The sequence below is a fragment of the Nelumbo nucifera genome, chromosome 8, assembly GCF_055504915.1.
Source record: "Nelumbo nucifera cultivar China Antique chromosome 8, China Antique-T2T, whole genome shotgun sequence".
Classification (NCBI taxonomy): Eukaryota; Viridiplantae; Streptophyta; class Magnoliopsida; order Proteales; family Nelumbonaceae; genus Nelumbo; species Nelumbo nucifera.
In genome coordinates, this window is record NC_142656.1 from 12,209,443 (window position 1) to 12,236,823 (window position 27,381).

Genomic DNA, 27,381 nt, shown 5'->3' on the forward strand with positions numbered 1-27,381 from the left:
GTCTTTCTTCCTCACGAGGAAACCTCCACAGTCATTTGCCTAGAAGTGTTGTATTTCTCTTCAATACATTTCCAATGCCTAACCACCTTGCTCCTTGGTTTACAAACCTGTTCCCATTTTACCAAGTGGTCTTTCTTTCCTCTCTTGGCTCCCACAAAAAGCCCCTCAGTATCTTCTCTAGCTACCTAGCTACCTTTTTTGGGATCCTAAAGGTGGAAAGGAAGTAGGTTGGCAAGTTTGCTAGGGTGGACCTAATCAAAGTGATTCTACCCTCCATTGATATGTAACTTCCACATGGGTAGTTTTTTGGTGAATCTTTCTACAATTGGCTTCCAAAAGCTCTCAGACTTCGGATCCCCTCCCCCCAAGGCATACCAAGATATTCTAGGGGCCAAGAATTCACCTCACAACCTAGTATATCTGCTGAGGACTGGACAACATGCTCTTCAAAGTTGATTCCTACCACATAACTCTTACTCTAATTGACCATCAACTTTGAGATCCGTTGGAAGTCATCTACTAAAGCTTTCAAGTTTCTCAAGTTGGGTTCTTCACAATCTTCACAAAAGATAGTTATGTCATCTGCAAACTGCAAGTTAGTCACTACAACCTCATCCCTACAAATTCTCCAACCTCTAAACAGACCTTCTTGATCAGCCACCAAGGTAAACAAGAAAGGGGAGAGAGGATCTCCCTGCCTTAATCCTCTTTTAGCGGGTAAGGTGTCTTTTGCCACTTCATTTAGCAGAATTGAGAAGTGTGCTGATTTCACACAGCCAAATATCCACTTTCTCCATCTAGCTCCTAGGCCAATTTTCTGCAAAGACATAAGAAGAGGGACCAGTCCACCATATCATAGGCTTTTTCCAAATCCAACTTACAGATTAGACCTCTCATTCTCTTATGCTGATGTATTTTTCATGTGTTGAGTTTTCTTGATCCGGGTGCTGCCTCATCACCTGCTGATGGTTGTATTAAGCAATGAATATTTTTCTTTTTACTCTTCAAAAAAATATTGGAACATGATTCATGTAGCTGACCCCATATAGTTGGGGCATGGCTTAGTTGTGTGCAAGTGCATATGCTTAACCTAGATGTGTGTTTGTATATGTGCCAAAGGCTATGTCCATATCCAGTCCACCCCTCCCAAGAACATTTGGTAATGGCCTTTTATACATACATACCTATGTACGTATTCGCACTTACTGAATGGATGGATACACAGACATACACACACACTGAATGTGTGTGCAGTGGGAGCTGGTTGTCCATATCTTGTATTCTCCTGTTTTTGCTTCTTAATGAATGGATGGATACCCACACACACACACACACACACACACTCTCTCTCTCTCACACTTCAGTACAACTTAGGGAAATCTGGCTCTCTAATTCATCTCTCTTTTCTAAGTTTTGCTGACAATATAACAATATATGTTGCATTTTCAGGCTAGCATGCAAGGATTGCAAGGTCCACAACTTTGGAGGCTATTGCTTTTACTGAAAGGACAATGCATATTGTATAGGCGGTATGGAGATGTGTTGGAACCCTTCAAATATGCTGGTTATCCAATGTTGCTCAATGCTGTAACTGTGGATCAGGATGACAACAATTTTCTCTCCTCAGATAGAGCACCCCTTCTTGTTGCTGCCTCAGAGCTCATTTGGCTGACGTAAAATGCTCATTACCAATACCTCCTGTTTGTCAAACTTCAATCTATCTTTTGACTGATAATTTGATGGCTCACACTTAATATTGTGTTTTCCCTGCTTTCCAGGTGTGCATCTTCTTCACTGAATGGTGAAGAGCTTGTCAGAGATGGTGGAGTACCTCTTCTTGCAACTCTTCTTTCTCGTTGCATGTGTGTAGTTCAGCCAACTACTCCTGCAACTGAATCATCTGCCATTATTGTTACAAATGTGATGCAAACATTTTGTGTCTTAAGTCAATTTGAGAGTGCCAGAATTGAGATGCTCAAGTTCGGTGGATTGGTTGAGGACATTGTGCATTGTACTGAACTAGAGCTTGTGCCTGCAGCTGTTGATGCTGCACTTCAAACTGCTGCACATGTTTCTGTATCATCTGAAATGCAGGATGCGTTACTAAAAGCTGGTGTACTATGGTACCTTTCTGGTTTGGCTTTCCTCTATTATAATTTACGGTTGGTCAAAAGAACCATTACAAGAAAGAGGAGCACAATAAAAGGGTGTCAAAATTATGCCAAGATAACAATGTCAAGATGGGAAGTCACCATAGAGACCTACCCTAGAAAGAGATCCTCTTTCTTATGTGCTACACGAGTAAACAAGTTTAAATTGTTGGTCTGAGCCACCATCATCTAAGACTTGTCCCAACTTTATGGGGTTGGTTACATGAACCCTATTCTGCCATTCCATTCTATCCAGTGAGGTTTAACTTATTGGTCTGGGTATTGGAGTTAATTGTGAAAGCTTATATCCTTTTTATTTTACTGTGGTTAAATTATGTAATGTCTGGAATATTGATTGAATTTTTTTCCAGGTATCTTTTACCGTTGTTGCTTCAATATGACTCAACTGCAGAGGAAGCTGAAATGACAGAGGCACATGGTGTTGGTGCTAGTGTGCAAATTGCTAAAAATATGCATGCTGTTCGAGCATCTCAAGCACTGTCAAAGCTCAGTGGTTTGTGTAATGATGAAATTCTAACACCCTATAATAAGGGTGCAGCAGATGCCATTAGAGCTTTGCTAACTCCTAAGCTGGCCAATATGTTGAAAGACAAGTTACCCAAGGATCTTTTGACTAGTTTGAACACAAATATAGAATCCCCAGAGGTAAATGCAGATCCTTGTTTAAAGTTTGCAAGTCTTTTAGAATTACTTCTAGTGAATGGAAGCTTTAACCTAACATAAAATGGGAATAAAGGAAAATAGAAGTTTGAAATTTCTTACATTTCTTTTGACAATGATATTGGTGTAAGTTCATTTATTGGTTACAGATTTATCTTACATTAGAAACTGAGCAGAAAGAATGAATAAATATTAGAAATATAATAATTATTATTAAACATTAAAAGGATAAAATACAAACTGTAGAGCATAGAGCTGTGTAGCCATTACCTAACACCGGAGGATAATAAAACGGGTTACTTAACGCAGTCTCAAATGTTGTTGGTCAATTTATAAATTATTTCTGAATGCAGATTATTTGGAACTCTTCAACCCGAGCGGAACTACTGAAATTTGTGGATCAACAGCGTGCTAGTCAAGGTCCTGATGGCTCGTATGACTTGAAGGAGTCACATGCCTTTAGATATCAAGCACTGTCAGAGGAACTTCATGTTGGAAATGTCTACCTTAGGGTATACAATGACCAACCTGATTTTGAGATAAGTGAACCGGAAGCTTTCTGTATTGCACTCCTGGAATTTATATCAGGTCTAGTGCACAATCAATGGGATGCAGATTTTGATGTTCAGAACAAGTCTGATCCAAGTGATTCAGTCCCAGTCTCATCTGAACATCCTAATGATACAGTTAATGAACAGCATGCTCATGATGATTCTTCAGTGATCTCTGATGTAGAAGTAACAAGGAAAAGTGATCTTGAGCTGGCGAAGAACCTTAAAATGGGATTGACCTCTCTTCAGGTATATTGCCGGTTTGTGCATCTGTATTTCCTTCTTCCTTCATTTTGAGCATTGACATTTTATGTTTTTAATTGCAGAATTTACTGACAAGCAACCCAAATCTGGCTTCAATATTTTCTAGTAAAGAACAGCTAGTACCTCTTTTTGAATGTTTTTCTCATGCATCAGAAAGCAATATCTCTGAACTTTGCCTCCGTGTGCTTTCACTTTTGACGGCCCATGCTCCGTGCTTGGAGGCTATGGTGGCAGATAGGACAAATCTTCTAACTTTATTACAGATGCTGCATTGTGCACCCACTTGTCGGGAAGGGGCTCTACATGTTCTTTATGCATTGGCAGGCACCGCTGAGCTTGCTTGGGCTGCTGCCAAGCATGGAGGTGTAGTTTACATTCTTGAGCTTCTTTTGCCTTTGCAAGGTACAATTTCGAACCTCATTTTACTACTAATAAAATGAAATGATTATGTTGTTGACAAGTGCTGTGCTGTGCAGAAGAAATTCCTCTACAACAAAGAGCAGCAGCTGCATCCTTGTTGGGAAAACTTGTTGGACAACCAATGCATGGTCCTAGAGTGGCTATAACACTAACTAGATTTCTTCCAGATGGTCTTGTCTCTGCTATCAGGGATGGACCCGGTGAGTCTGTAGTCACTGCCCTTGAGCAAACCACTGAAACACCGGAACTTGTTTGGACACCAGCAATGGCAGCTTCTTTGTCTGCACAAATTTCTACAATGTCATCAGACCTCTATCGTGAGCAGATGAAAGGACGTCTTATTGATTGGGATGTGCCTGAGCAAGCATCTGGGCAACAGGAAATGAGAGATGAACCACAGGTTTGATCTATATTTACTGTGATTATTATAGTTAAACATGGCTTTGTACTATTTTGTACTCAAATACCCATGGTCACACAGGTTGGTGGGATTTATGTAAGACTGTTCCTGAAAGATCCTAAGTTTCCGTTGCGAAATCCAAAGAGATTCCTAGAAGGCCTATTGGATCAATATGTTTCGTCCATTGCTGCTACACATTATGATGTACAAGCTGTTGAGTCTGAGCTACCATTGCTTCTCTCAGCTGCATTAGTGTCTTTGTTACGAGTACACCCAGCTCTTGCTGATCATGTTGGGTATCTTGGATATGTACCGAAACTAGTTGCTGCAATGGCCCATGAAGGAAGACGAGAAACGATGGCCTCTGGGGAGACGAAGGATGGTGAAAGAGTGGATGAGATTTATGAAACTGAGGATGGACAAATTTCACCTAGTACACAAACCCCACAAGAACGTGTGCGACTTAGTTGCTTGCGTGTTCTACATCAACTTGCGGCTAGTACAACTTGTGCGGAAGCTATGGCTGCAACAAGTGTTGGGACTCCTCAGGTGAGTCAGGCTCATGTTATTTGATTTGTCTCCTTGGAATTTTCCAATCATCTTTACTTTTCGCCAGGTAATGTGCATGTATTGATTCACCTCTTGGTCTTGTTTTCAGGTTGTTCCATTGCTAATGAAGGCAATAGGGTGGCAAGGAGGGAGTATACTAGCTCTTGAGACACTAAAACGTGTCGTTGTTGCAGGAAATAGAGCTAGAGATGCACTTGTTGCACAAGGACTGAAGTGAGTAGCTTTTTTCCAATGCATAAAGAGCTTTTCTATACTAAGCAGATTAGAGCTAACCAATGCAGAAGTAATGACTAGGTGCTTTTAACAACTATAAATTACCTTAGCAGCTGAGATTTATTTTAGCTTCTAACAAGTTATTCTTTTCTCATTTACAAGGTTGAAATTGTGATGCACAAGCACTATGAGATTTTATTAATAGTTAAAGCATCGATTTATTGTTGCCTATGGAATCCAAAGCTGCTAGGTCCTCTATTGCTCACGTGGGACCAGTAGTGGGGGCAATAACCCATTAACCTTAAAAAAAAAAAAAAAAAAAAAAAAAAAAAAAAAAAAAAAAACTAAACAATTTTTGTTCTAACCTCGCCCCACTTTTCCTCTTTCACTTCAGGAAGGTCAATTGCATGCAAAAAACTGAGGAAAAGAAATTCTACTAGTCACTCATTAGCCATTCATAAAACTCAAAACAGAACCAAAAAAAACAACAGTTAAAGAAAACATACTCACCTAATGGTAGAAAGAATAACTTTAGCTCCATTTCCAATCAAATGTTTGATCATCAGGACAGCCACCCGAATCCTGGTACCATTCTGGTTATTATCCTAGGGAGCATTCAAATCAGCTCTGACAAAGACCTTCTTCCCCCTTCAAATCTGCAGTGGTCAGATTTCCAACATTCTTCACCATCAACACAACACCTATAACATCCCTTCCATTGCTCCCAGCAACTGAAATTTTGGCTGTAACATGTAGAGAGAGCAGAGGATCAACTATAGAGAAATCTAGTCAGCAGAGTGATGCACAGAAGCTGGCACTCTGGAGATATGGAGAAGAGAGAAAAACTGCAACTTGGACTGAATAGATGCTGTAAGTAGAAGAGGAGGATGGAAGGAAAGAAATTGAAGTGGGTAATGCGGCAGAAGTCATTGTTGTTTTTTTATTATAGGTAACAATAAAATTTTATTATCGACAGCAGCAATATACAAGATTTACAAGAAACCCTTGGGAAATGAGGCATTATCTCCAATTTAGTTTAGTTACATTTTACAATTGAGGTCAAAACAATTGATCCCTATGTTTAGCTAATGCATCAGCCTTGCAATAAGCCAACCTTTGCACCCATTTGGTTTTCACTTGACAATTCCTAGTCATCTATTTATTCTTCTCGAGTTCATGCCTATAGGATCACAAAGCTCTCTTACTATTTAGCAGCCAGCCAACTACTACATGTGAATCCCCCGCATAAATGAGCAGCTTGCTCAAATTCATTTCACTAGCACATTGTTCTGTTTGTAAAACACAGCCATAATCTCTGCTCTTAAGGAGTCACCAACTCCAATGGAACCCAAGAATAGAGAAGTCAATAGTTTTATGAATCCCTCCTTTGGTGGTATTTGTTCCTTTTGGACCATGGGCTTCTAAAAGGCAGACCTAGCCACTATCCCCTCATTCCTTACTATGTCCTCTGTTAAAAAGGTGAGAAAGCCTCCACAGATTTTACCCAATTAACTACTCTTAACTATAATGCACTCAATTAATGCTTCCTTGATTCTTTCCCATACCTTGAAAATTCTTGCATTCCTTTCTTTGCACAAAGTCCAAATAATTGTTTTTCTAGTACACCTCCACATAATCCTTCCCTCTTCTTTGACCATGAGAAAGTTGTTAGGGAAAATAAGGTCTTCATATTAGGAGGAGAGTGTTCACCTGGATGGCTGCACCCAAACAAAGAAAGAACAATACCCAAATACAATTAGCAAGTGGAGAGGAGATTAGTAAATGATAGCAAGTCTCACCTCCAGTTTTGCAGAGAATCCACCAATTTTAGAGATATACACTAGTTTGATCTCCTATTCTGAAGGGCATCCAATGTATTAATCCTCTCATGAAAAATCTCCCAAAAAAAAAACGTTATTTTGGGAGGGATAAGCTTACACCAAATTATCTGACAGGGAAGAGCACAAGATTTTAAAGAAGAGGAACATGAGAAGGATCCAGAAGGATGGAGAGTCCAAATATAACCATCTGACTTAGAAGGATCCAAGAACACCCCTTTAAGAATTTGTAAGTAGTTATGATGGGAATATCTGAATCTTAAAGACCTCTTCAAAAAATCAAGTCCCATTTGAACCCATTTGAAGTTGGGGAGGGAAGAAGAAATTTGGAGACTGGCTCCCTTTTGAAAGAGTACAGTGAAAACAAAGAGGGAAATCAATCTTTTAAACGGGTTCTCCAGCCCATAAATCTTCCCAAAACTTGATTGTATTGCTGGAGTTAACATCTGATATAGCTTAGAAAGTTAGGAAGGACCAAGGATGGCATTGATTGCCTTCCATGGGGAAGTTGAAGTTGCCCTTAAAGATAAATTAGCATCTAATCCATTGTCCATCGGCCTGTGAATGATTACCACCATTTTGTACCATAGTTTCTCCTTCTCAATAGGTAGCCTCCACAAGTACTTCCCTAGCAATGCCTTATTCCTTATGTCAACATTACCTTTGCCGAAACCCCTTCGTCTTTCCTTCTACACACTACCTCCCATTTAACAAGGTGGTCCTTTCTCCTTTCACCTTGGCCCTATAGAATGTCTCTCATCACTTTCTCCATCTTCCTAGCTGTGGCTTTGGGGATTCTAAACACTGATAGGAAATACACTCGATCATTGTTGTGGAAGGAAAGAGCAGAAAGTAGACATAAAGGAGTAGAGCAAAGCAGAGAAACGTGGTTGACTGGGTTGTTCTGTTTTGCTGTGTGGTATGAGAATGTGAGAGATCTCTGCATTGTGAGAAAAGAAGATGAAGGGATGGTTTCTTTGCAGGGCTCAAAGGAGGAGAGGAAGAGAGATGGAAGGTGAAAAAGGAAAGGCAGTTAGGGTTAGAACAAAATTATTTTAGTTTTTTTTTTTAATAATAGGGTTAATGGGAGCTTAACACCCCTGCTACCAGTTGCACACAAGCAATAGGCTACACGAATTGGAGACATGTGGTGTATCTATATTAGATAACCCATAATGGACACACCATAGATCTAGCAGATCTGAACTCTTGTTTAGGTAGGTAATGAACTTGGCTGGTCAAGACACCTACTGACTTCATTGGGGTCTTGGGGTCTATATTGTCATTTGCTATTAGGCAATCAATTGTACTGAAGAAATTATAACAAAAGCCTTATTTAATATAATATTTTTTTATCAGCAACATGAAAATCAGAATTTCATTAAAGATTAACAAGAATTAAGTACAACAAGAAAGCAAACCCATTACAGAATTAGCCCCACAACTATATTACAATTGTGCCCAGTACATATGTTGTCTTTGAACCCCTTGCTTAGCTAAACTGTCTGCGAAACTCTTGGCAGATCTTCTTATCCATCTTACTTGAACATTCAAATCTTTTGAGAACCATTTGAAGCACCTAAACTCATTTCTAAGCTGCCAAATCACCCCCTCACCTTTTTTCAGCCAACCCACTACAATCTTTGAATCACCTTCAATGATTAAACTGCCAACTCCCAATATTATTTAATATTATATTTCATTGTATTATATTAAACATAGAGTCCGACTATGACACTGAAAAGGTATGATATCTTAAAAACTGATAACCAATCAACCATTATCATTCCTTTTAATGGATTTATTACTTTACCTCTTCTCAAAAGAAATCAATCAAGTGGTATTCATTGAAATTCACATGAACTTCTGATTGGTTAAAGACCGTTCAGTATCCTACCTTTCTAGCATCATAAAAATTGCCTTAAATGTAATATGTGAAAGCTGATGATGATTGGTGAAAGCCTCTCTGAGATAATACATAAACCGAAGAGTTGAAATAAGGCTACCTTGGGAGGTAGATTTGCCAATACATCTTAATCCACCCAACTCCAGCTCTAGCTAGATTATCTTTCATTGAGTTGGTGAGTGGATGAACCTCTGTATCCATTTGAACAAAATTGGCCCTCTTGAAGCTAAGTATTAATAAAATTTCTTTCATTGTCAACACTTGTAGAATGACATAATTTTAATGTCGTAGGGTTGGTCTTGTTGAAGTACTTCTTGGCCTTCTTGATTGGAGGGCTGGAGGAAGGAATGGATTTTGCTCTGAAATGAAGTGGAATGAATCTGAAGCTTCTATCGGGCGTGTGTTGGCAATAGAGGTACATTCCTGATATCTTGTTTGTTTGACTTTAGCATGCAATTTACAACTTACAGTCAACATTTATATTAATTACTTTTAAAATCTCTCGGTTTCTAGGAGTTGTTTTGTCATTAGTCTGAGATTGATTGTTATTATCTTCCTTGCACTTAATAGTACTTTCAGGCAGATGACATCTTCCGAACTTTTTTTTTTTTTATCAGCAAGAAAAGAGAAATTTTTATTAATGCTGAGATTGAGTACATAATTTAGATAGGTGGATAGCCTCGGTAGGCACTTCAATATTTAAAAATTACAATAACCCCTCAATTTACCAGTCCCCAGAACATATATTCTCTTGCTGCCCTCTGTTTTTCAAGCCCATCAGCTATGCTGTTTGCAGCCCGAGGTACCCAATTAATGCTAGTGTTCATCTGCCTCATCATGCTTCTTATCTCCCTGACAATATGCCTATGGTACCATGTTTCCTCCTGATTACTCTCCAACCATCTTGTGACTGCTATGGAATCCCCTTCAATGATAACATTTGTAGAGTTCAATGATTTTGTGTTTCTTATGCCAGTTAGGGACTGTCGTTATTTCTCTTGTGGAGTCTACCACACCAATTGGTCCTGAGAATATAGCAATTGTGTTCCTTCACTATTCCTTATCACTCCCCTACTCCTAAAATCCAATGCCTTCCAGACATTCATGATATAGGGTTTGATACTATGTAACTTTTTCCTATTCCAAGTTCATAGGTTATACAGATGGAAGGATAAAAGACATCTTGAATCTTGAACTAGAAAATGGTTGTGAGCAACCATATCTAGGTCTTAATGGTGCTCATTGTTGGATCCCACCTAGGTCATCCTTGTCAAATTCAAGTTATGTTCCAATAAGTTAATCTAACCCCAAAGGTAGCGGATTGTGCTTACAGACCTTCTAGCAATCATGGAAGTTTGGTTGAAAGGCATGGAGGGGGGGGGGGGAGTCTAGGGAGATGTCCTCCCACACTTTGTTTGGAATGGGGAGGGGCTGTAGTATCCCGGCTGGCATCTGAGTCTCATACTTTTGGCGTTGACACACATCACAGGAGGACGCAAATTCCTGGACACTTTTTCTCATTCCGGTCCAATAGAACTGAGAATACAACCACTGATATATGCGGAGGATGCCGAAGTGGCCTCCTGTGGAAGAGGAGTAATATAGTTCAAGGAGTTGTGGATTGTCGGCGGAATGGGTCGGCAGGACAAACTTGCTCTTGTAGAATAATTCTCCACCTATTGCCGAATAATTAGGAGCTGAACTGGGATCTTGAACCCATTTATCCTTAATGGATTGGAGTTGAGAGTTTTGCTAGGCTTCCTTCCTAATGTCTTCGATTAGTGAGTACATGGACTGATACACCAACATAGGCCCACATTCAAACTGTCTAGAGAGGGTGTCTACGACCTTGTTACTAGTACCACTCCTATACTCGATCTGATAATCAAACCCAAGAAGTTTGGCCACCCATTTCTGTTGTGTTGTTGTGAGGATCTTCTGCTCCAAGAGGAACTTAAGGCTTTGGTGGTTTGTGCGGATAGTGAATCGCCACCCTAGGAGGTAGGACCTCCACCGTTGAACAGATATCACCACAGTGATAACTCCTTCTTGTAGGCTGATTTAGGCATAGTGGAGCTCGAAAGGGCCTTGCTGAAGAAGGCTAGAGGCTTGTCTTCTTACATGAGCACTGCCCCTACCCTGAAATTGGAAGCGTCAGACTCAATGACAAGTTCCTTAGTGAAATCCGGTAGAGTTAGGGTGAGCGGTGAGGATACTGCTGGTTTGAGATTTTCAAAGGCCTGTTGGGCTATCGAGCCCCAACTGAATGAGTCTTTTTTCAGCAATTGAGTTAGAGAGCCTGCTATCCTTCCATAGTCTCTAATAAACCGTCGGTAGTAACCAGTGAGCCCAAGGAACCCCCTGAGGTCTCTCACAGATCTGGGCTAGGGCCATTGAATCATTGCTTCTCTATTTTCTGGGTCTGCTGCCAGTCTGCTACACTTCCGTTCCCCACGACATGCCCTAAGTACTGTATCCAAGTTCATCCGAAGGCATATTTTCTTTCCTTGGCATACAACTAATTTTCCTTGAGAGTTTGAAGGGCAATCTGCAAATGGGCCAAATGTTGTTCCCACCCTGGGCTATACACAAGAATGTCATCAAAGAAAACCAAGATGAATTTACATAAGTAGGGGGGCCTAAAAACATCATTCATGAGGGCCTGAAAGGTGGAAGGGGCATTCATCATCCTGAAGGGCATGACTAGAAATTCATAATTCCCATCATGGGTGTGGAATGTTGTCTTATGCACATCATCTTCATGGACCTGGATTTGATGGTAGTCAACCTGTAAGTCAAGTTTGGAGACTACCTTTGCTGAACGCAGCTCATCCAAGAGTTCGTCAATGACGGGAATGGGAAATCGGTCCTTGATAGTGACAAGGTTCATGGCCCGGTAATCCATGCAGAACCGCCAAGTTCCATTCTTTTTTAACCAACAACACAGGTGAAGAGAACGGGCTGTGACTGGGTTGTATTAACCTTTTGTTGAGTAATTCTTGGACCATTTTCTCGATCTCATTTTTTGGTAGTGGGGATAACAGTATGGCCTCACATTAGTAGGGGAAGTCCCTATCAGGAGGGGAATTCGATGATCTTGGTTTCAGCTAGGTGGCAAAGCAGGTGGCTCCTTTATTCATCAAAAAAAAAAAAAGCAGGTGGCTCCTAGAATATTGAGGCAAACTCAGCGAGTATCTCTCTTAGTTAGGGGTAATACAGGTGGTCTTCCATGGGTCCATTTGGCTGGGACAAAGTTGGGTTGATTGTTACCGTCTCTAGGTGCATGAAAATGGGCTGTCCTAGATCCCAAATCTGTCTACTGACAGATGCAAAGGCTCTCCTCCCTCGATCCCCTACCCACATGGCCCTGTATATGGATCACACTCCCTTCATAAAGTCCATTGTCAATCGGGCTCAATCACACAATACTGGCCATTGTCCATTTGTCTGGGACAAAGTTGGGTTGATTGTTACCGTCCCTAGGTGCATGAAAATGGGCTGTCCTAGATCCTAAATATGTCTGACAGATGCAAAGGCTCTCCTCCCTCGATCCCCTTCCCACATGGCCCTGTATATGGATCACACTCCCTTCATAAAGTCCATTGTCAATCGGGCCTGTTAGAATAGTGTTAAAATAACTTAGTTGCAGATGTTAGGGCCTGTTTGGCCAATTAAAGTGTTTTTTTATTTCGTTTTTTATTTCTGTTATGTCGGTTATTGTACTCAGGGGCACAAGGGTCTTTTCCCTTGTTATTTCTGCCGCCCTATATATAGTAAAATAAAGACTGGCGCCGCGAGTACTCTTACATTGCAAAACCTTCTTTCTTCTCTCCTCTCTTCTCTTCTCTTCTCTTCCTCTTATTTCTGGCCGGCCAACACTGTCAAGATGGTATCAGAGCGGGAATACTGATTAAAGAGAGCAGATCGATCAACCCTACTGTCAAGAGCAGATCGATCAACCCAGAGAACAGATCGAACAGACTAGCAGAACCTGGGCGGAACAGAAATCTGATTCTGGACTACAAAATAGCTACAACTGGTACAGTTCTCCCTGTTTTTCTCTTATTTACCCTCCTTGGTCATGTGCCGAGTAAAAACCCTATGAGTTTGGGGCGGCTGAATGCTGTCGAACCTGTGTAACCCCAATTTTCTTGGATCGTGTGATCCTGTTCATGTGTTAAGACAACTGTAGGTCAAGGATGACCTGTCTTCTAAATGGTTTGAGTTGACTATAAGTAAGAAGGATCTCTCCTGCTGATTAGTGGCTGTTAGACATTCTGGAATTCTGGTAGGTGGGGACTGTTAAAACTATACAGGTCTGAAATCTGCCGAATATTACCTATGTTTTGTCCGGAATTTGGTACAGTTTGTGCTTAACCTGGTTGTTAAACCCAAGTGTGTGGGTGTGAACTGAGTGGAGCATTGTTTTGTGGAGTAAGGAGGGGTCCTAAGTCCGGTGTTTGGGACTGATTAACTGCTTGACTATGTCGACTGAGAATTCTGCTACTTCAGAGATCTCAGGGAGTCACGATGGAGTGAGTGGGGGAGTGGATATGAGCTTTCCCATGGCTGTTATTCCCTTTGATGGTCTGAATTACCTTGAGTGGTCTAGGGGAATAAAACTCTACATCACTGCTAGGGGGAGAATAGGATACATCAATGGGAGAGTAAAGGAACCGAAGTATGGAAGTGCTGAGCATGATAGGTGGAACCAAGAGAACAGTATGGTGATGTCTTGGCTCTTGGTTTCAATGCTGCCACAAGTAAGGAAGACTTTTATGTGGGCTGAAACTGCTTGTGAGATATGGGAACAAACGAAGTCCACCTATTCAGAGCAGAGACACTATGCCAAGATATATCAACTAAAAGCTGAATCTTCTACTTGCAAGCAGGGGGAGAGGAGTCTCTCGATGTACTATTCTGATTTGACATCAATTTGGAAAGAACTTGATCACTATCAGAATGTGAATTGGAAGTGTGATGAAGATGCAAAGGCCTATAAGTCACTTGCATCACAGCAACGAGTGTTTGCCTTCCTCCTAGGGCTGAATCCGTCATATGAGTCCATCAGGGTACAGATCTTGGGTAGTAAAGACTTGCCATCAGTTCAGGAGGTGTATGCCTTGGTGCAGTCAGAAGAAAGCAGAAGAAGTGTGATGAATGGTGTAGAAGGGGAGTCAGTTGCTCTAGCTGTCCGGGGAAATTCAGATACAAATGTTGGAGGTGGCTTTAAAAGGGGTGACACTCAGAAAAAATCAGATGATAAAAACAAGCTTTGGTGCATTCACTGCCAGAAGACACGACACACGAAAGATACATGCTGGGATCTCCATGGAAAACCTAAATGGGCACAGGATTTGGGTAAGAAATCAGCACCTGATCAGGGCAAGAAACCAAGCCAGCAGAATCAAAAAAGGTATAACTCAGCTAATATGGCATCGATAGAGACTAGTCCTTCAGTAACTCAGGAGAGACATCCCAGTTCTGACCCTAAGGAAGATATTATCAACTCCTTCTGTGAACATTTGGAATTGTATGGTAGGACTCTCCGCCATATGGATTCTGGGCCTACTCCTTCTACCTCATTTGCGTCTACATCAGGTAATGCCACAGCCTTCCATGTGTCATCTCATACTACTGATTCTCCTTGGATTATTGACTCCGGAGCCTCAAATCACATGACCGGTAAGTCAAATTTGTTTCAGACATATAACCTTCTCTCTGGGAGAGATAAGGTAAGACTGGCTGATGGTTCTTTCTCTACCATAGCTGGCCGAGGCACCATACCTCTCCCACTTGGCCTTCCTCTTCCTAATGTACTGCACGTTCCGAAATTACCTATTAATTTGCTGTCCATTAGTAGTCTTACTCACTCTTTGAACTGCTCAGTCACTTTTTTTCCGTCTTCATGTGTGTTTCAGGATTTGACCTCGGGGAAGACGATTGGTAGAGGAAGCATGGTGGATGGTCTCTACGTGTTGGAGAATAATGCTGGTCTAGTGGCTACTGAGTTCACGAGTTCGTCAAGTGAGAGTCAGGCCTATTTATGGCATAGTCGTTTAGGTCACCTTTCTTTTGAGTCGTTAAAAGTTATGTTCCCAAAGTTGTTTTGAGTCCTTGTCAGTGAGTCAGTTACAGTGTCAAACTTGTCAGTTGAGTAAGCATTGTAGAAGTTCTTTACCTTTACGAAATAAAAGATCTGAATTTCCATTTCATATTGTTTATTCTGATGTTTGGGGCCCTGTTACTCTACCTACTGCGGCTGGCTATAAGTGTTTTGTTTCTTTGATTGAAGATTATTCTCGATACACTTGGGTTTACCCTATGCGATCTCGAGATGAAGTGCCACAAATTGTGAAAGATTTTCAACGTATGGTGTTCACTCAGTTCCAAACGGAAATCCATATCTTCCAGTTGGACAATGTAAAGGAATATTTCCATAGTGATCTCACGAAGTTCTTTGCTTCGAGTGGGTCACTTCAGCGAAGCTCTTGTGCTAGGACACCCCAACAAAATGGTGTGGCTGAACGGAAAAACCACCACCTTCTCGAAGTTGCTCGTGGCTTGCTGATTCATATGAATGTGCCAAAACAGTTCTGGATGGATGCAGTATTGTGTGCAACATATATCATCAATCACATGCCCTCTCAGCTACTAGGGTTTAAGGCCCCACATCAGCTCTTGTTCCCTACAGCCTCGCTGTCCACCACTCCGATGCGTGTTTTTGGGTGTCGTTGTTTTGTCCACAACCTGTCACCTACTCGTGGTAAACTTGACCCTCGGGCTATTCCTTGTGTTTTTCTTGGTTACCCTTCATCTCAAAAGGGGTATCGTTGCCATGATCCCATTGCCCGCAAGTACTATGTTTCCATTGATGTCTCATTCTTTGAGAGTCAACCGTTTTTCTCGGTTTCTCCTCAGGGGGAGAGTAGGGATGAGGAGAAACAGGCGACGACTCAAATTCAACTACCTCCTTTACCCGATCCTCCTCCGTTCCGGGTTTTTCATCGTCGCCATAAGAGCCAGCAGAGTTCAAGAGCCGTGAAGCCGGACACTATGCAACCAACATCATCGGATTCACCCGAGGCAGATCCGTCTCATCAGTCAGGTACACTTGCTCCCATTGCTCTTTTAAATGTTGATTCCCCTGTCACCAATGATCTTAATATTCCTATTGCTAAGAGAAAGGGTGTTAGATCTTGTACCACTAATCATCCTATCTCTAATTTTGTGTCCTATGAGCATGTTTCACCTTCGTACCGTGCCTTTCTTCTGTGGATAGTGTCCCCGTTCCTAAGACCGTGGCAAAAGCTTTGTCAAAACCTGAATGGACAGATGCAATGCAGGAAGAAATTGATGCCTTACACAAAAATGGTACTTGGGAGTTGGTAGATCTTCCTGAAGGGAAGGAACCAGTGGGGTGCAAGTGGGTGTTCACAGTAAAACACAAAGCTGATGGAACTATTGAAAGGTACAAGGCTGGACTGGTTGCAAGAGGCTTCACACAGGTATATGGAGTGGATTATGCAGAGACTTTTGCTCCAGTAGCCAAGATGAACTCTATCCGGATTCTCCTTTCCTTGGCAGCAAATCTTGACTAGGATCTTCACCAATTGGACATCAAGAATGCCTTCTTGAATGGTGACTTGGAAGAGGAAGTGTACATGACCCAACCCCCAGGGTTCTGTGCCAAAGGCAGTGAACAAAAGGTGTGCAGGTTAAAAAAATCCCTATATGGGTTGAAACAATCACCTCGGACTTGGTTTAGTAAGTTCCATTTAGCAGTCCAACAGATGGGATTCAAACAATGCCAGTCAGATCATACCCTGTTTGTGAAAAAAGGTGAAGGTAAAATTGCAGCTCTTATTGTGTATGTGGATGACATAGTGTGATCACAGGAGATTGGGAGGCTGAAATCCAGAGACTAAAAAAATTCTTAGCCACTAAATTTGAGGTGAAGGATCTAGGCCCCTTACGATACTTTCTTGGAATTGAAGTTGCCCGCTCTCACAAGGGCATCTTTATTTCCCAACGGAAGTATGTACTAGATCTACTAGAAGATACAGGCAAGTTGGGGGTAAAACCATTTGATTCACCTATTGAACCTAATCACCATCTGGGAGACAGTCATGGAGAGTTTTTGAAAGATGTAAAGATGTTCTAGAGACTCGTGGGGAGACTTTTGTATTTGTCTATGACCAGGCCTGATATTGCCTATGCAGTGGGTGTCCTTAGTCAATTCATGCACAGCCCTAGGACAACTCACTTTGAGGTTGCAAAGAGGATCTTGAGATACCTCAAGAAGTTTCTTGGAGCTGATTTGTTGTTCCAAAAACACAGTCACTTAAAAGTGGAAGTATATACTGATGCAGATTGGGCAGGAGCAGTCAATGACCGAAAGTCTACCAGTGGGTATTGTGCCTTTGTAGGAGGAAACCTTGTCACATGGAGAAGCAAAAAACAAAGTGTGGTGGCTAGATCCAGTGCTGAAGCAGAGTATAGAGATATGGCTCATGGGGTTGCGGAAATCATGTGGATAAGAAATCTGTTAGGTGAACTGGGTTTCGCAGTTAGCAATCCTATGTCACTCTACTGTGACAATAAAGCTGCCATCAATATTGTTGCTAATCCAATTCTGCATGACAGGACGAAACACATTGAAGTGGACAAGCATTTTATCAAAGAGAAACTTGAAAGTGGAGAAGTGTGTACACCATATGTCAGCTCAGAAGAACAACTTGCAGATATCTTCACTAAAGGTCTCCATCATGTGTGGCACAAAGATTTGTGTGACAAGTTGAGCATGATTGACATCTATGCTCCAACTTGAGGGGGAGTGTTAGAATAGTGTTAAAATAACTTAGTTGCAGATGTTAGGGCCTGTTTGGCTAATTAAAGTGTTTTTTTATTTTGTTTTTTATTTCTGTTGTGTCGGTTATTGTACTCAAGGGCACAAGGGTCTTTTCCCTTGTTATTTCTGCCGCCCTATATATAGTAAAATAAAGACTGGCGCCGCGAGTACTGTTACATTGCAAGACCTTTCTTCTCTCCTCTCCTCTCTTCTCTTCTCTTCACACAATACTGGCCATTGTCCATTTGGCTGGGACAAAGTTGGGTTGATTGTTACCGTCCCTAGGTGCATGAAAATGGGCTGTCCTAGATCCTAAATATGTCTACTGACAGATGCAAAGGCTCTCCTCCCTCGATCCCCTACCCACATGGCCCTGTATATGGATCACACTCCCTTCATAAAGTCCATTGTCAATCAGACCCAATCACACAATACTGACCCAAGTTGTTCCAATCACTACACTCCCAAAACAATAACGGCCCCACATTATTCCAATGGGTGAAGGTCAACAAGGAATTGGTGAGTCTGAATCTTTAATGTCAATTGGGTGTCGCACTTCAGTTGGTTACCATTTGCCACGTGCACCATGAAGGCTGGAGTGGGCTGCACTACCAAGCCTAGCTGTTTAACTAGGGAATGGGTTATAAAATTCATGGTACTCCCACTGTCAATCAGAATGGCAACATGTCATCCTCCTAATAGTCTCATGACCCTCATGGTTCTGGGGGAGAGTTGTTCACAGGCACTAGGTCCATCTCCAGGCCACCCCCTTCCTCCTCCAAGTCAAGCCCTTCAGTTTGCAACAAAAAGGCTTGTTGGGCCTTGCAACGATGCCCAGGCCCAAACTTTTCTTCACAGTTGTAACATAACCCCTTCTCCCTTCTAGCCAACATCTCGCCCGCGTCAATCTCTTAAATGGAACGTTAGGCCCAACCAAGTTGTTGCTGATATTGGGCTTCCCCAGAACTCCAGAAGCCCATCCTGCTTAGTAACTCCGCTCGGGTCCCTATTAATTGGTCCACCTGACCGGCCTAGCCTCCTAACTCGGTTCAACTTCTCTTCCTATAATTGGGCTAACCCAGTTGTCACCATCACCATAACTGGTAACATGGCCTTCACTTCCAACCTTATCTCCTCTTTCAACCCCCCAACAAAACAGCCAACTAAGGCCTTCTCTGGCCACCCCTGGACGCGAGTAGCTAGGCGCTCAAACTCCACCTAGTACTTCCTCACCGACCCAGTTAGCCCGAGTTTAGACAAGGTATCATTGTAGTCCATGAACCCAGATGGACCAAATTGAGTTATGACTGCATCAGTCAAGTCAGTCCAAGTCACCCGGGGATGGGAGCGATGATACCACTGGTACCACAGAACCGCCTTCCCTTCAAAGTGAATCGAGGCTAAAGGCACCCTATCAGATCCAGGTACTTCATTGTAATCAAAGCACCGCTCCACTTGAAAGATCCAAGAGATTGGATCATCGCCGATAAAAGTTATGAAGACCATTTTGATGGACTTACCGGTTATCACCCTAGGTCGGCGGTCGTTATTGGCACTCGATTCCTCCTGTTCACCATCCTTGTTCCTGCCTTGGGACATCTGATCGACCTTTAGACAACACCACCGATAAGGCTTCTTTAATGTCCTTCAGGTTAGTGTTCACATTCTGAAGCTCTGCTTCCACTTGATTCACCTCCGTCTCCATCGCAGAGGCTTGGGTGTTTGCCATGAAACCTTCACTCTGATACCAGATAGGTTACTTCCTATCTCAGGGTTCCTTCGAGGGGAACCGACCTCCAGAAAATTGAAAAGAGAGATGTTCGAATAGGGTTTTTCTGATATCCCTTATTACAAACTGATAGGAGCTTTCATAGTTAGCTCAGTTAGTTACGTGTGCACTGCTCAGGTCATTACATGGGATATTCTGTCCTATGCCTGGGATCATGTGCCTGGAATCATTTCAGGAGAGGTGCAGCATGTGCCCTGCGATTGTAGACCTGCTTAATGGTGGGTAAGTCGCACGTGATAGACTGATAGGCGAGTGGCCTATGGGCCTGGTGTGAGTCCTAACACCTCTGGAATGTGCCTAGGAGCATTCTTAATGCAGGAAGGGAGGCCCATAGCTTATTTTCAGCCAGGCCTTGTCTCCCCAAGCCTAGGCTAAGTCTATGCAAGTGGAATTGATGGTGCTGGTTTTTGCAGTTCTCAAGTGGCGCCCATTTTGTTGTGCCGAAAGTTCACTATCTTTACGGATCAACGAAGCCTAAGATTCCTTTTGTAGCAGTGTATCCTGAAAGATGCCCAACTTGGGTTTCGACTACAATGTTGAATATAAACCAGGAGCCTTTAACAAGGCTGTGGTAACAAATCAGGCTGAACTATCTAGTATTGCCAAGTCCAAGCCCAACTACTAATTCCTGGAACAAATCAGGCTTGAGGCCCGACAAAGTGTTGAGCTTGAACAGATTAGATCTAATTGGGGCAGGGACCCTACACTCACTACAGGCTATATAGTAATTGGTGATATACTATTCTACAAGAGACACTTGGTCATTCCTTCCACACCAGTGTTCATGCCTGAGTTCTGGCTATATCATGAGATGCCTATCGGTGGCCACTTCGGCGTTCTGTGGACTTACAAGCAGCTATCGTCCCATTACTGCTGGAAGGGACTCAAGAAAGGAGTGCGGCAGTTTGTGCTGCAATGTCACATTTGCCAGCAGTATAAATATGTTACTAAAAAACCGGCTGGTCTGCAGCAACCACTCCAAATTCAGACCAAGTTTGGGAGCAGGTCTTTATGGACTTTATTACTGGACCTCCTCTTTCTGATAAGCGTGTGATTATGGTCATAGTTGACCGCTTGAGCAAGTATGACCATTTCTCTGCCCTTTGTCACCCTTTCAATGCTGCTCAAGTTGCTGAAATTTTCATACAAGACAACCAAACTTCATGGGACTCCTAGCCCTATCATTTCTAATCGGGATCCCATCTTCATGAGCCATTTCTGGCAGGAATACTTCAGACTCCAGGACACCAAGCTGAAGCATCCTACCAGCTACTATCCGCAGACTAACGGCTATAACAAGGTGCTTAAGTAGTGCCTTGAAACCTATCTACGTTGCTTTGCTTCTAATCGCCCTCACTAATGGTTGAAATGGCTCCTTTGGACCAGCATTTGGTATAATACTACATTTTGCATATCTATGGGTATTACACCTTTCAGGCTCTCTACAGGCAAGAACCACCACCTATTCTTCCTTATGAACCTAGTTCCACTGCTGTAGCCTCAATTAAGGAGCTGCTCATTGACAGAGATCAGATCTTGCAGGAACTCAAGGTTAACTTGCTCCAGGCTCAACAACAAATGAAGGTTGGGTACAATAAGAAGCATTGTTCAGTTGAATTCCAAGTGGGCGACCTGGTCTACTTATGCTTACAGACTTACAGACAAGCCTCTGTTGCATGATGAGCATTGCAGAAGTTCAGCCCTAGATATTTTGGACCTTTCCAAATACAGAAAGGATACACTCAGTCGGCTAGAAGAAATAGCTTCTAGCTTCCTCCAAGCTCCACCCTATCTTTCATTTTTCACTTTTGAAGAAGCAATTGGGCCATGCTGACATCAGTCATTCCACTCTTCCTGACTTCACAGCAGATGTTAGCCTCCAGACTTCTCGAGCTCGTTGGCTCCAGGTGGGTGAAACAGGTCAAGGTGGTGATTGAAGAGGCCTTAGTAGTTTGGATTGGGTTGCCACTGGAGTTTCCACATCTTAACCTTCATGGTTAATCTCAAGGGGGGAGGAGCCAATAGGAACCAGACCAAGCTCACACAAGCCCTGCAGACCAGGCCCATTGATGCTTGAGCTAGCAACCCACCTGAGCCTGATAGGCGTCACATTATTCTACCTCTGAAGCACATCTACACCAAAGAGCCACATCAGATTGTTAGTTAAAATGGAATATCCCATTATAACTGAACCCTGATCTGATGTATTACCTAGATAAAGCCCTGAGAGGAGGAATAAGTCAGGCATTGATCAAGATAATTATATTCTTCTCTTCTTCTGTAAGAGGTTTTGAGCTTCCTTCGAAGTAAGCTCACCATAGTTAAAACTTCATTATATTGTTTTATCATCCTTTTCCTGAAAGAACCTCCATAGGCTGCATAAAATGTTTTGTATGCTCATGCACATCCTCTTTGTTTGACCTAAGAATTTTCTCAATCACTTTTTTTACCAAAAAAAAAGGATATGTTTGGCTTGATAGGAAATAAGAAAGAAACACATCCATAAAGATGGAATTAGATGGTATTGTCTTCCTCAAAATTAAAGGTATTGTCTTACACAGCCGGTCCCAAGACTGGACAAAGGAGGGTTGCACCAGGTTGGCAGCCAGCACTAAAACTTTTGCCACACTCACAAACATAGATCCTTATTCGTCTTTTCATGCTCATGTTTAGGGTGAAACAGGTTTCTTGTAGCCGAACCCACATGGTTGAGGTAAGGCTTGATGATGATGATGGATACAACATGACAGGTTGGAGTTACTGAAACCTGATACTTACTCAAGCATAACTAGGAAGCCACTCTAAAGCCAATCCTACCTCATCTCTGGTTTAGGTGTTTGTAGGGTCAGGGTGGGACAGGTTATACATTTAATCCATCTTATTGCTATCCCTATCTATTATCACTATTTTGGTTCCATAAGTTATTCTTGGGGCTGAGTTCTTTAGACGAATTTCCTTCTGTATTCCTTTAGTTGTTGAGTAGTTCCTACATTGTTTACCTGACATTTAGATGTTTTTTACCATTATTCAATCTTGCATCAACTTAAATATTACAAATTCATTATTTATGACTTCAGTCAAAATTGAACTTGTTTTTGGTAATAAATAAAAAGAAAATTTTATTAAGAAAGAAAAGGAGTACATCAACAGATCAACTAGGGTGATGAGAAATCACCATATAAAGTTCTACATATTACTCAAGAAGATTATACATCAAAGAAAAAAAAAACAGACACAAAACCATCAGCCTTACTCCAATTCAAGGGGAGTCCAACAAACCAGCACCAAGGTCTTCCATTGATACATCTTCAAATTCTGGAAGACTAAGAATCCAGTCCATTGTCCTTTTTTTCCGCATAGTAAGAGTGGTTTGTTCCCTTTTACGAGTCTTGTTTTCAAAGGTCCTTCTGTCTCTTTCCTTACATGCGTCCCAGCATATGACAAAAGGAATGCAGCTCCAAACTATCTTTGCCTTGATGTTTCCTCTCATAGTTGGCCAACGAGCAAAAATATCTCCTGGTGTTCTTGGCTCCACCCAATTAGATCTAAATAATCCAAAAAAAGAAACCCCAAAAAACTTCGTGAAAGGACACATGAAACACTAATTTTTCTAATTTTTTGTTGGGAATGAAAAAATTGTATTGACCCCTTTGAATCATGAATTTTTTTATGGGCCCATATTTTGTAAACAAGGTTTATAGATGAATAATGAAGTTTCTTTGAAGCCTTAATACGTGCTTTAGTGATGCGAAGCAATGGCGATTGTGGTGGTGCGACACCATCTTGTACTTGGTCAAGATGGGTCCTGACTTGGTGACTACTTTCAGTATGTTGAAAAGATGATTCTCTCTCCAAGAAACAATGATCGAAAAAGGGAGTAAATGAAGGAAAGAATTGCAAGAAACCATGTAGCATGTATGATTTTCAGCATGACATTATGCATCATTAGGTTTTCCTTATTAGTAAAATTCATTAAAATGGCATTCCATGCTGATCAAGCATGTTTTAGGTACATTTCTTTTGAAAGTTCGACTTGTTAGTTTGTATCACAACTCTTATTTAATTTCCGAATCCATGCTCCAGGTCTTGCATGCATTTGCAACAGAAGGGGCTCATTGTACTAAAGTTCGCGATATATTAAATGCTTCTGATGTAAGTTTGGCCTGTATTTATTTCTTTATATATGTCATTTTCCCTTTTTTTTCCCAATTTGAAGGGTTCTCTGTTCATGTCCTTGATTTCATTTTATAGGAAGGATTCTGTGTGTCATAAGAAATTTTGAATGGTCTCACTTGAAAGATATTGTTAGTTGTTAGGACATGATATTTTGGGTCCTGTTGGCACTCAGTAATGTTTTCACACTAAACCCCCTTTACAGCTACTGGTTTCTTCTGCTTTCCCTTTGGTACATTCTGGTCTTTTTGGTTATTTTTCTTTTTGCTTGTGCCTTGTTTGCAGATGGGCTCTATATGTTCATCCCTTCTTGTGCAATGTAGTTTAAATCGGATATTTTTTTAATTGGTGGAAACATTTCTTTTCTTTTGAATAAGAAATGAACCTATATAAGTGGCAAATCCTGCTGCACTCTCAAAGAGAAGTACTTAAATATCAAGAAATTAATACTGTCTAAACCCATCTTTATCAAAGTTGTGTTTTTATATATTTTTGCATCTATGGTCTTTTGCTGAATGATAGTTAATGCTTGAATGGGCTGATTTATCTATTTATCAAAAAAAATATGATTCTTAAATTCAGAATTATTTATAAAGATAGTTTTCCTAGGGGTGCAAAACTGCAATTAGTATCCATTTGTCCAAATTCAATCCCATTTATAATTGGATCGAATATGGATCCATCCCTATCCAATTCTATATGATCTCATTCAATTCAATTTAAACATACATGCTTATATATACTTAAATTATACATCTTTTAGTAATCTTTGTTTGTGAGTAACAAATCTAAGTTAATTCAAGAAGAGAAAACAAAAGAAAAACTAGAATAGGGAGATCAAACTATAACAAGTCTATCTAGAGGGAGATCAAAGACACCAATGAAACTAAACAAGAGCTGACATTTCGTATCTGATCATAAACAACTTCAGATTTGATCATTATCAGTGTGTGTGCATGTGTGTGTGTGTGTGTGTGTGTGAATTTGGTTCAAATGTTGTATTTTTTTTACTAATGAGTGGATTTGGTTCAAATGTTGTATTTTTTTACTATGAGTCAGAGTTATAAATTCAAGTTTCATTAAAGTTAATTTCAATTCATTCTGTCCATAATATACAATATCAGTATCATTTCAGTTCATTTTGTTAATAGCATATATTATTTTGACCACATTTAGTTTAATTTATTAATGCTATAAAATGTCTTGCTGAAATCTAAATTTGATACAAATCTGATATAAAGCTAATAGATAAGTTTCAATTTGAATCTGAATATTAACAAAAACTTAGATCTAGATATAGCTCGTTTTTCTCCAAAAAGCACTCTGGGTCAGAGTTGTTAATGTTTTCTTTTGCCCTTTAGTTCTGCACATAATCATAAGAAAGCCTACAAAATAACTGGGCTCTCTGTAGACTGCAAACTTTGCTCGTGACAGGAGAGGAAAAAGGAACTCATAATGTTTTCAAGGTTTCTCCTGTTGGAATCTACATATCAACCACTGACTACCTTTATTTTCCCCAGGTTTGGAGTGCATACAAGGACCAGAAGCATGACCTTTTCCTTCCTTCCAATGCTCAATCTGCTGCGGCTGGAGTTGCAGGTTTCATTGAGAGTTCCTCATCCAGACTCACCTATGCGCTTACTGCCCCACCGGTTCAACCAGCTCTTGCGAGACTCCCTCCATCAATCACACCTGACTCAAATGGCAAGCATGATCCGCTGCCACAATAAAAGGCATGAAGAAGGCCTTCTGCCACAACTGAGTAGCTACACGGCCTCATTTTATACCATTTGTATAGTATACTGTACAGATAGGGTTTTGTTTTTTGGCCCTTTGCTCTCTCTTTGTTTCCCTATCTTTTATATTCTTTTACCTTTCCCTTTGGCATTTATAGGCTCCTCGAATGGAAATTTGAAAAGCAAAAGAATGAGTTTTTTTATTTCTTGTAAAGTGAAGGTTTTGTGTATTATATGCGTCGACTGCTCTAAATAAGTGAGGTGGTTTTGGGTGAAGTAATGAGACTGCCAAGTTTTCCTCATGAACGGCTTCATTTTATGCACATCGAGTTTTTCTGGTGAAAGCCTCTATAATCAAGTTAGTTCTAAATATATATTAGTTAGCTTGTATATGCTTTTCCTTTGCTTGCTTGCTATCTTGGTTCACAAATTCTCTACATCGAACATGTGAAGTCATGCTCCATGAAGTTAAATGTTGATGTAGCTTTCAGAGGGGCAACTCAGGTCCCACTGGTGGTGGTGGTGGTGGGATTCCAAGGGGCCTTCTATAATCATCATGGGGAGAATACCAATGTAATGGCAGAACTCAGAAGCTTTTGCTCTCCTCGACGGTTTGGATATGGCAAGGTCTCTCGGTATTAGCAAGGTCGTAGAGACAGACTCCAAGGTTTTACATGATATACTCTCCAATCTTGTCGAAAAGTTATTGGTACGAGCGTATCTGAGACATCCAAGATATCATCGAGGTTGATTAGAGAAACAAACCATCTAAATTAAGCTGTGATAGAGGTGAGAAAGGTTTTTTTCTATCACCGGGAGGAGTTTCCTCGTCAACTCCAATTGCTTATTACGGAAGACGGTACTGGTATCCGTCCGTGCGCGTTAGATAAGTTTTTCTTGCTTATGTTTTCGCAGTTCACTTGTTTATTATGAGTTGGTGATCTGCTCTGCTGTATAGCCGTATAGGTTATCTGAGGGGTAAAATACTACCCATAAGTTTTAAAAATTGGATTAAAACTTTCTTATTGTAGTCCATTTTGTCCTGCATTGTTCTACAAGTTTTCAAAATAAAACCCAATGGGTTAAAATTTTCAACACCTTTACCTGTATATTGAGTGTCTCTGATAACCAATATTTGACATACTCCCACCATTGCCATTTACCACCACTAAATAAAGAGGTTTTAGAGATTTAAGTGAGATAAATTCACAGAAATGATGATCATTTAGAATGCATTATTACTACTAGTCTTCGTAAATAACAGCCGTATAGATGAGATAAGAGAAAAATGTAAGAAGTTCTTAAGAATCTAAGACTGGTTCATAGATGGATAGATAGATAGATAGATAGATAATAAGAATCAAAGACTTTGATAACTCCCTCATTTTAGTTATGATAGAGCTGTCGATTTCAAGAGTGCAACCAATCTAATTGGATGAGACAAGAATCCTGGTTTAGGTACAGTACAGGTATAACACCGGCTATCCTGGTTTATACACAAAAGACTGCATCTTGTACAGTAGAAACACTTGGTTTTGTTGAAGTACAACTGATTAATTGGTTGGCATCGTCAAAAGCACTTCAGATTTCAGATATGATGCCTTTTGGACCCAAAGATGAGAGGACATTGCTTTGTAGAATTGACGGTAGTTGTTTCGTGATTTAAATCACTAATGGGTGTTGGTTATAAAGGTAAATTGGTTGAAATAAGGATAAGACAAAAATAGGGTAGTACAATCCAAAATAGTCCTATATATTTGGGTTATAAATTATAGTCGTGGCTATATATCTACATTCAAGTAGCGTAATGATATATTGGTTGGAATTTTGTTTTTAGGT

The 27,381-nt window shown here is 40.9% G+C and overlaps 1 protein-coding gene across 3 annotated transcripts in view; it reads left to right on the plus strand.

Moving 5' to 3' along the window:
• GRV2 (DNAJ heat shock N-terminal domain-containing protein) overlaps nt 1-25,844 on the plus strand; it is an 88,713-nt gene extending 62,869 nt beyond the window's left edge. For 2 of the 3 annotated variants that reach the window (XM_010251572.3, XM_010251573.3), the window contains 11 exons: nt 1,450-1,673; nt 1,779-2,123; nt 2,522-2,816; nt 3,185-3,631; nt 3,709-4,048; nt 4,123-4,466; nt 4,548-5,015; nt 5,125-5,249; nt 9,285-9,408; nt 23,717-23,785; nt 25,327-25,844. In XM_010251572.3, the coding sequence (XP_010249874.1) occupies nt 1,450-1,673; nt 1,779-2,123; nt 2,522-2,816; nt 3,185-3,631; nt 3,709-4,048; nt 4,123-4,466; nt 4,548-5,015; nt 5,125-5,249; nt 9,285-9,408; nt 23,717-23,785; nt 25,327-25,536 (2,991 nt within the window). In that variant the 3' untranslated portion in view covers nt 25,537-25,844. The remainder of the gene's footprint in view (nt 1-1,449; nt 1,674-1,778; nt 2,124-2,521; nt 2,817-3,184; nt 3,632-3,708; nt 4,049-4,122; nt 4,467-4,547; nt 5,016-5,124; nt 5,250-9,284; nt 9,409-23,716; nt 23,786-25,326) is intronic. The other variant, XM_088893170.1, reaches the window with a different exon arrangement.
• Nucleotides 25,845-27,381: the final 1,537 nt, after the last annotated feature.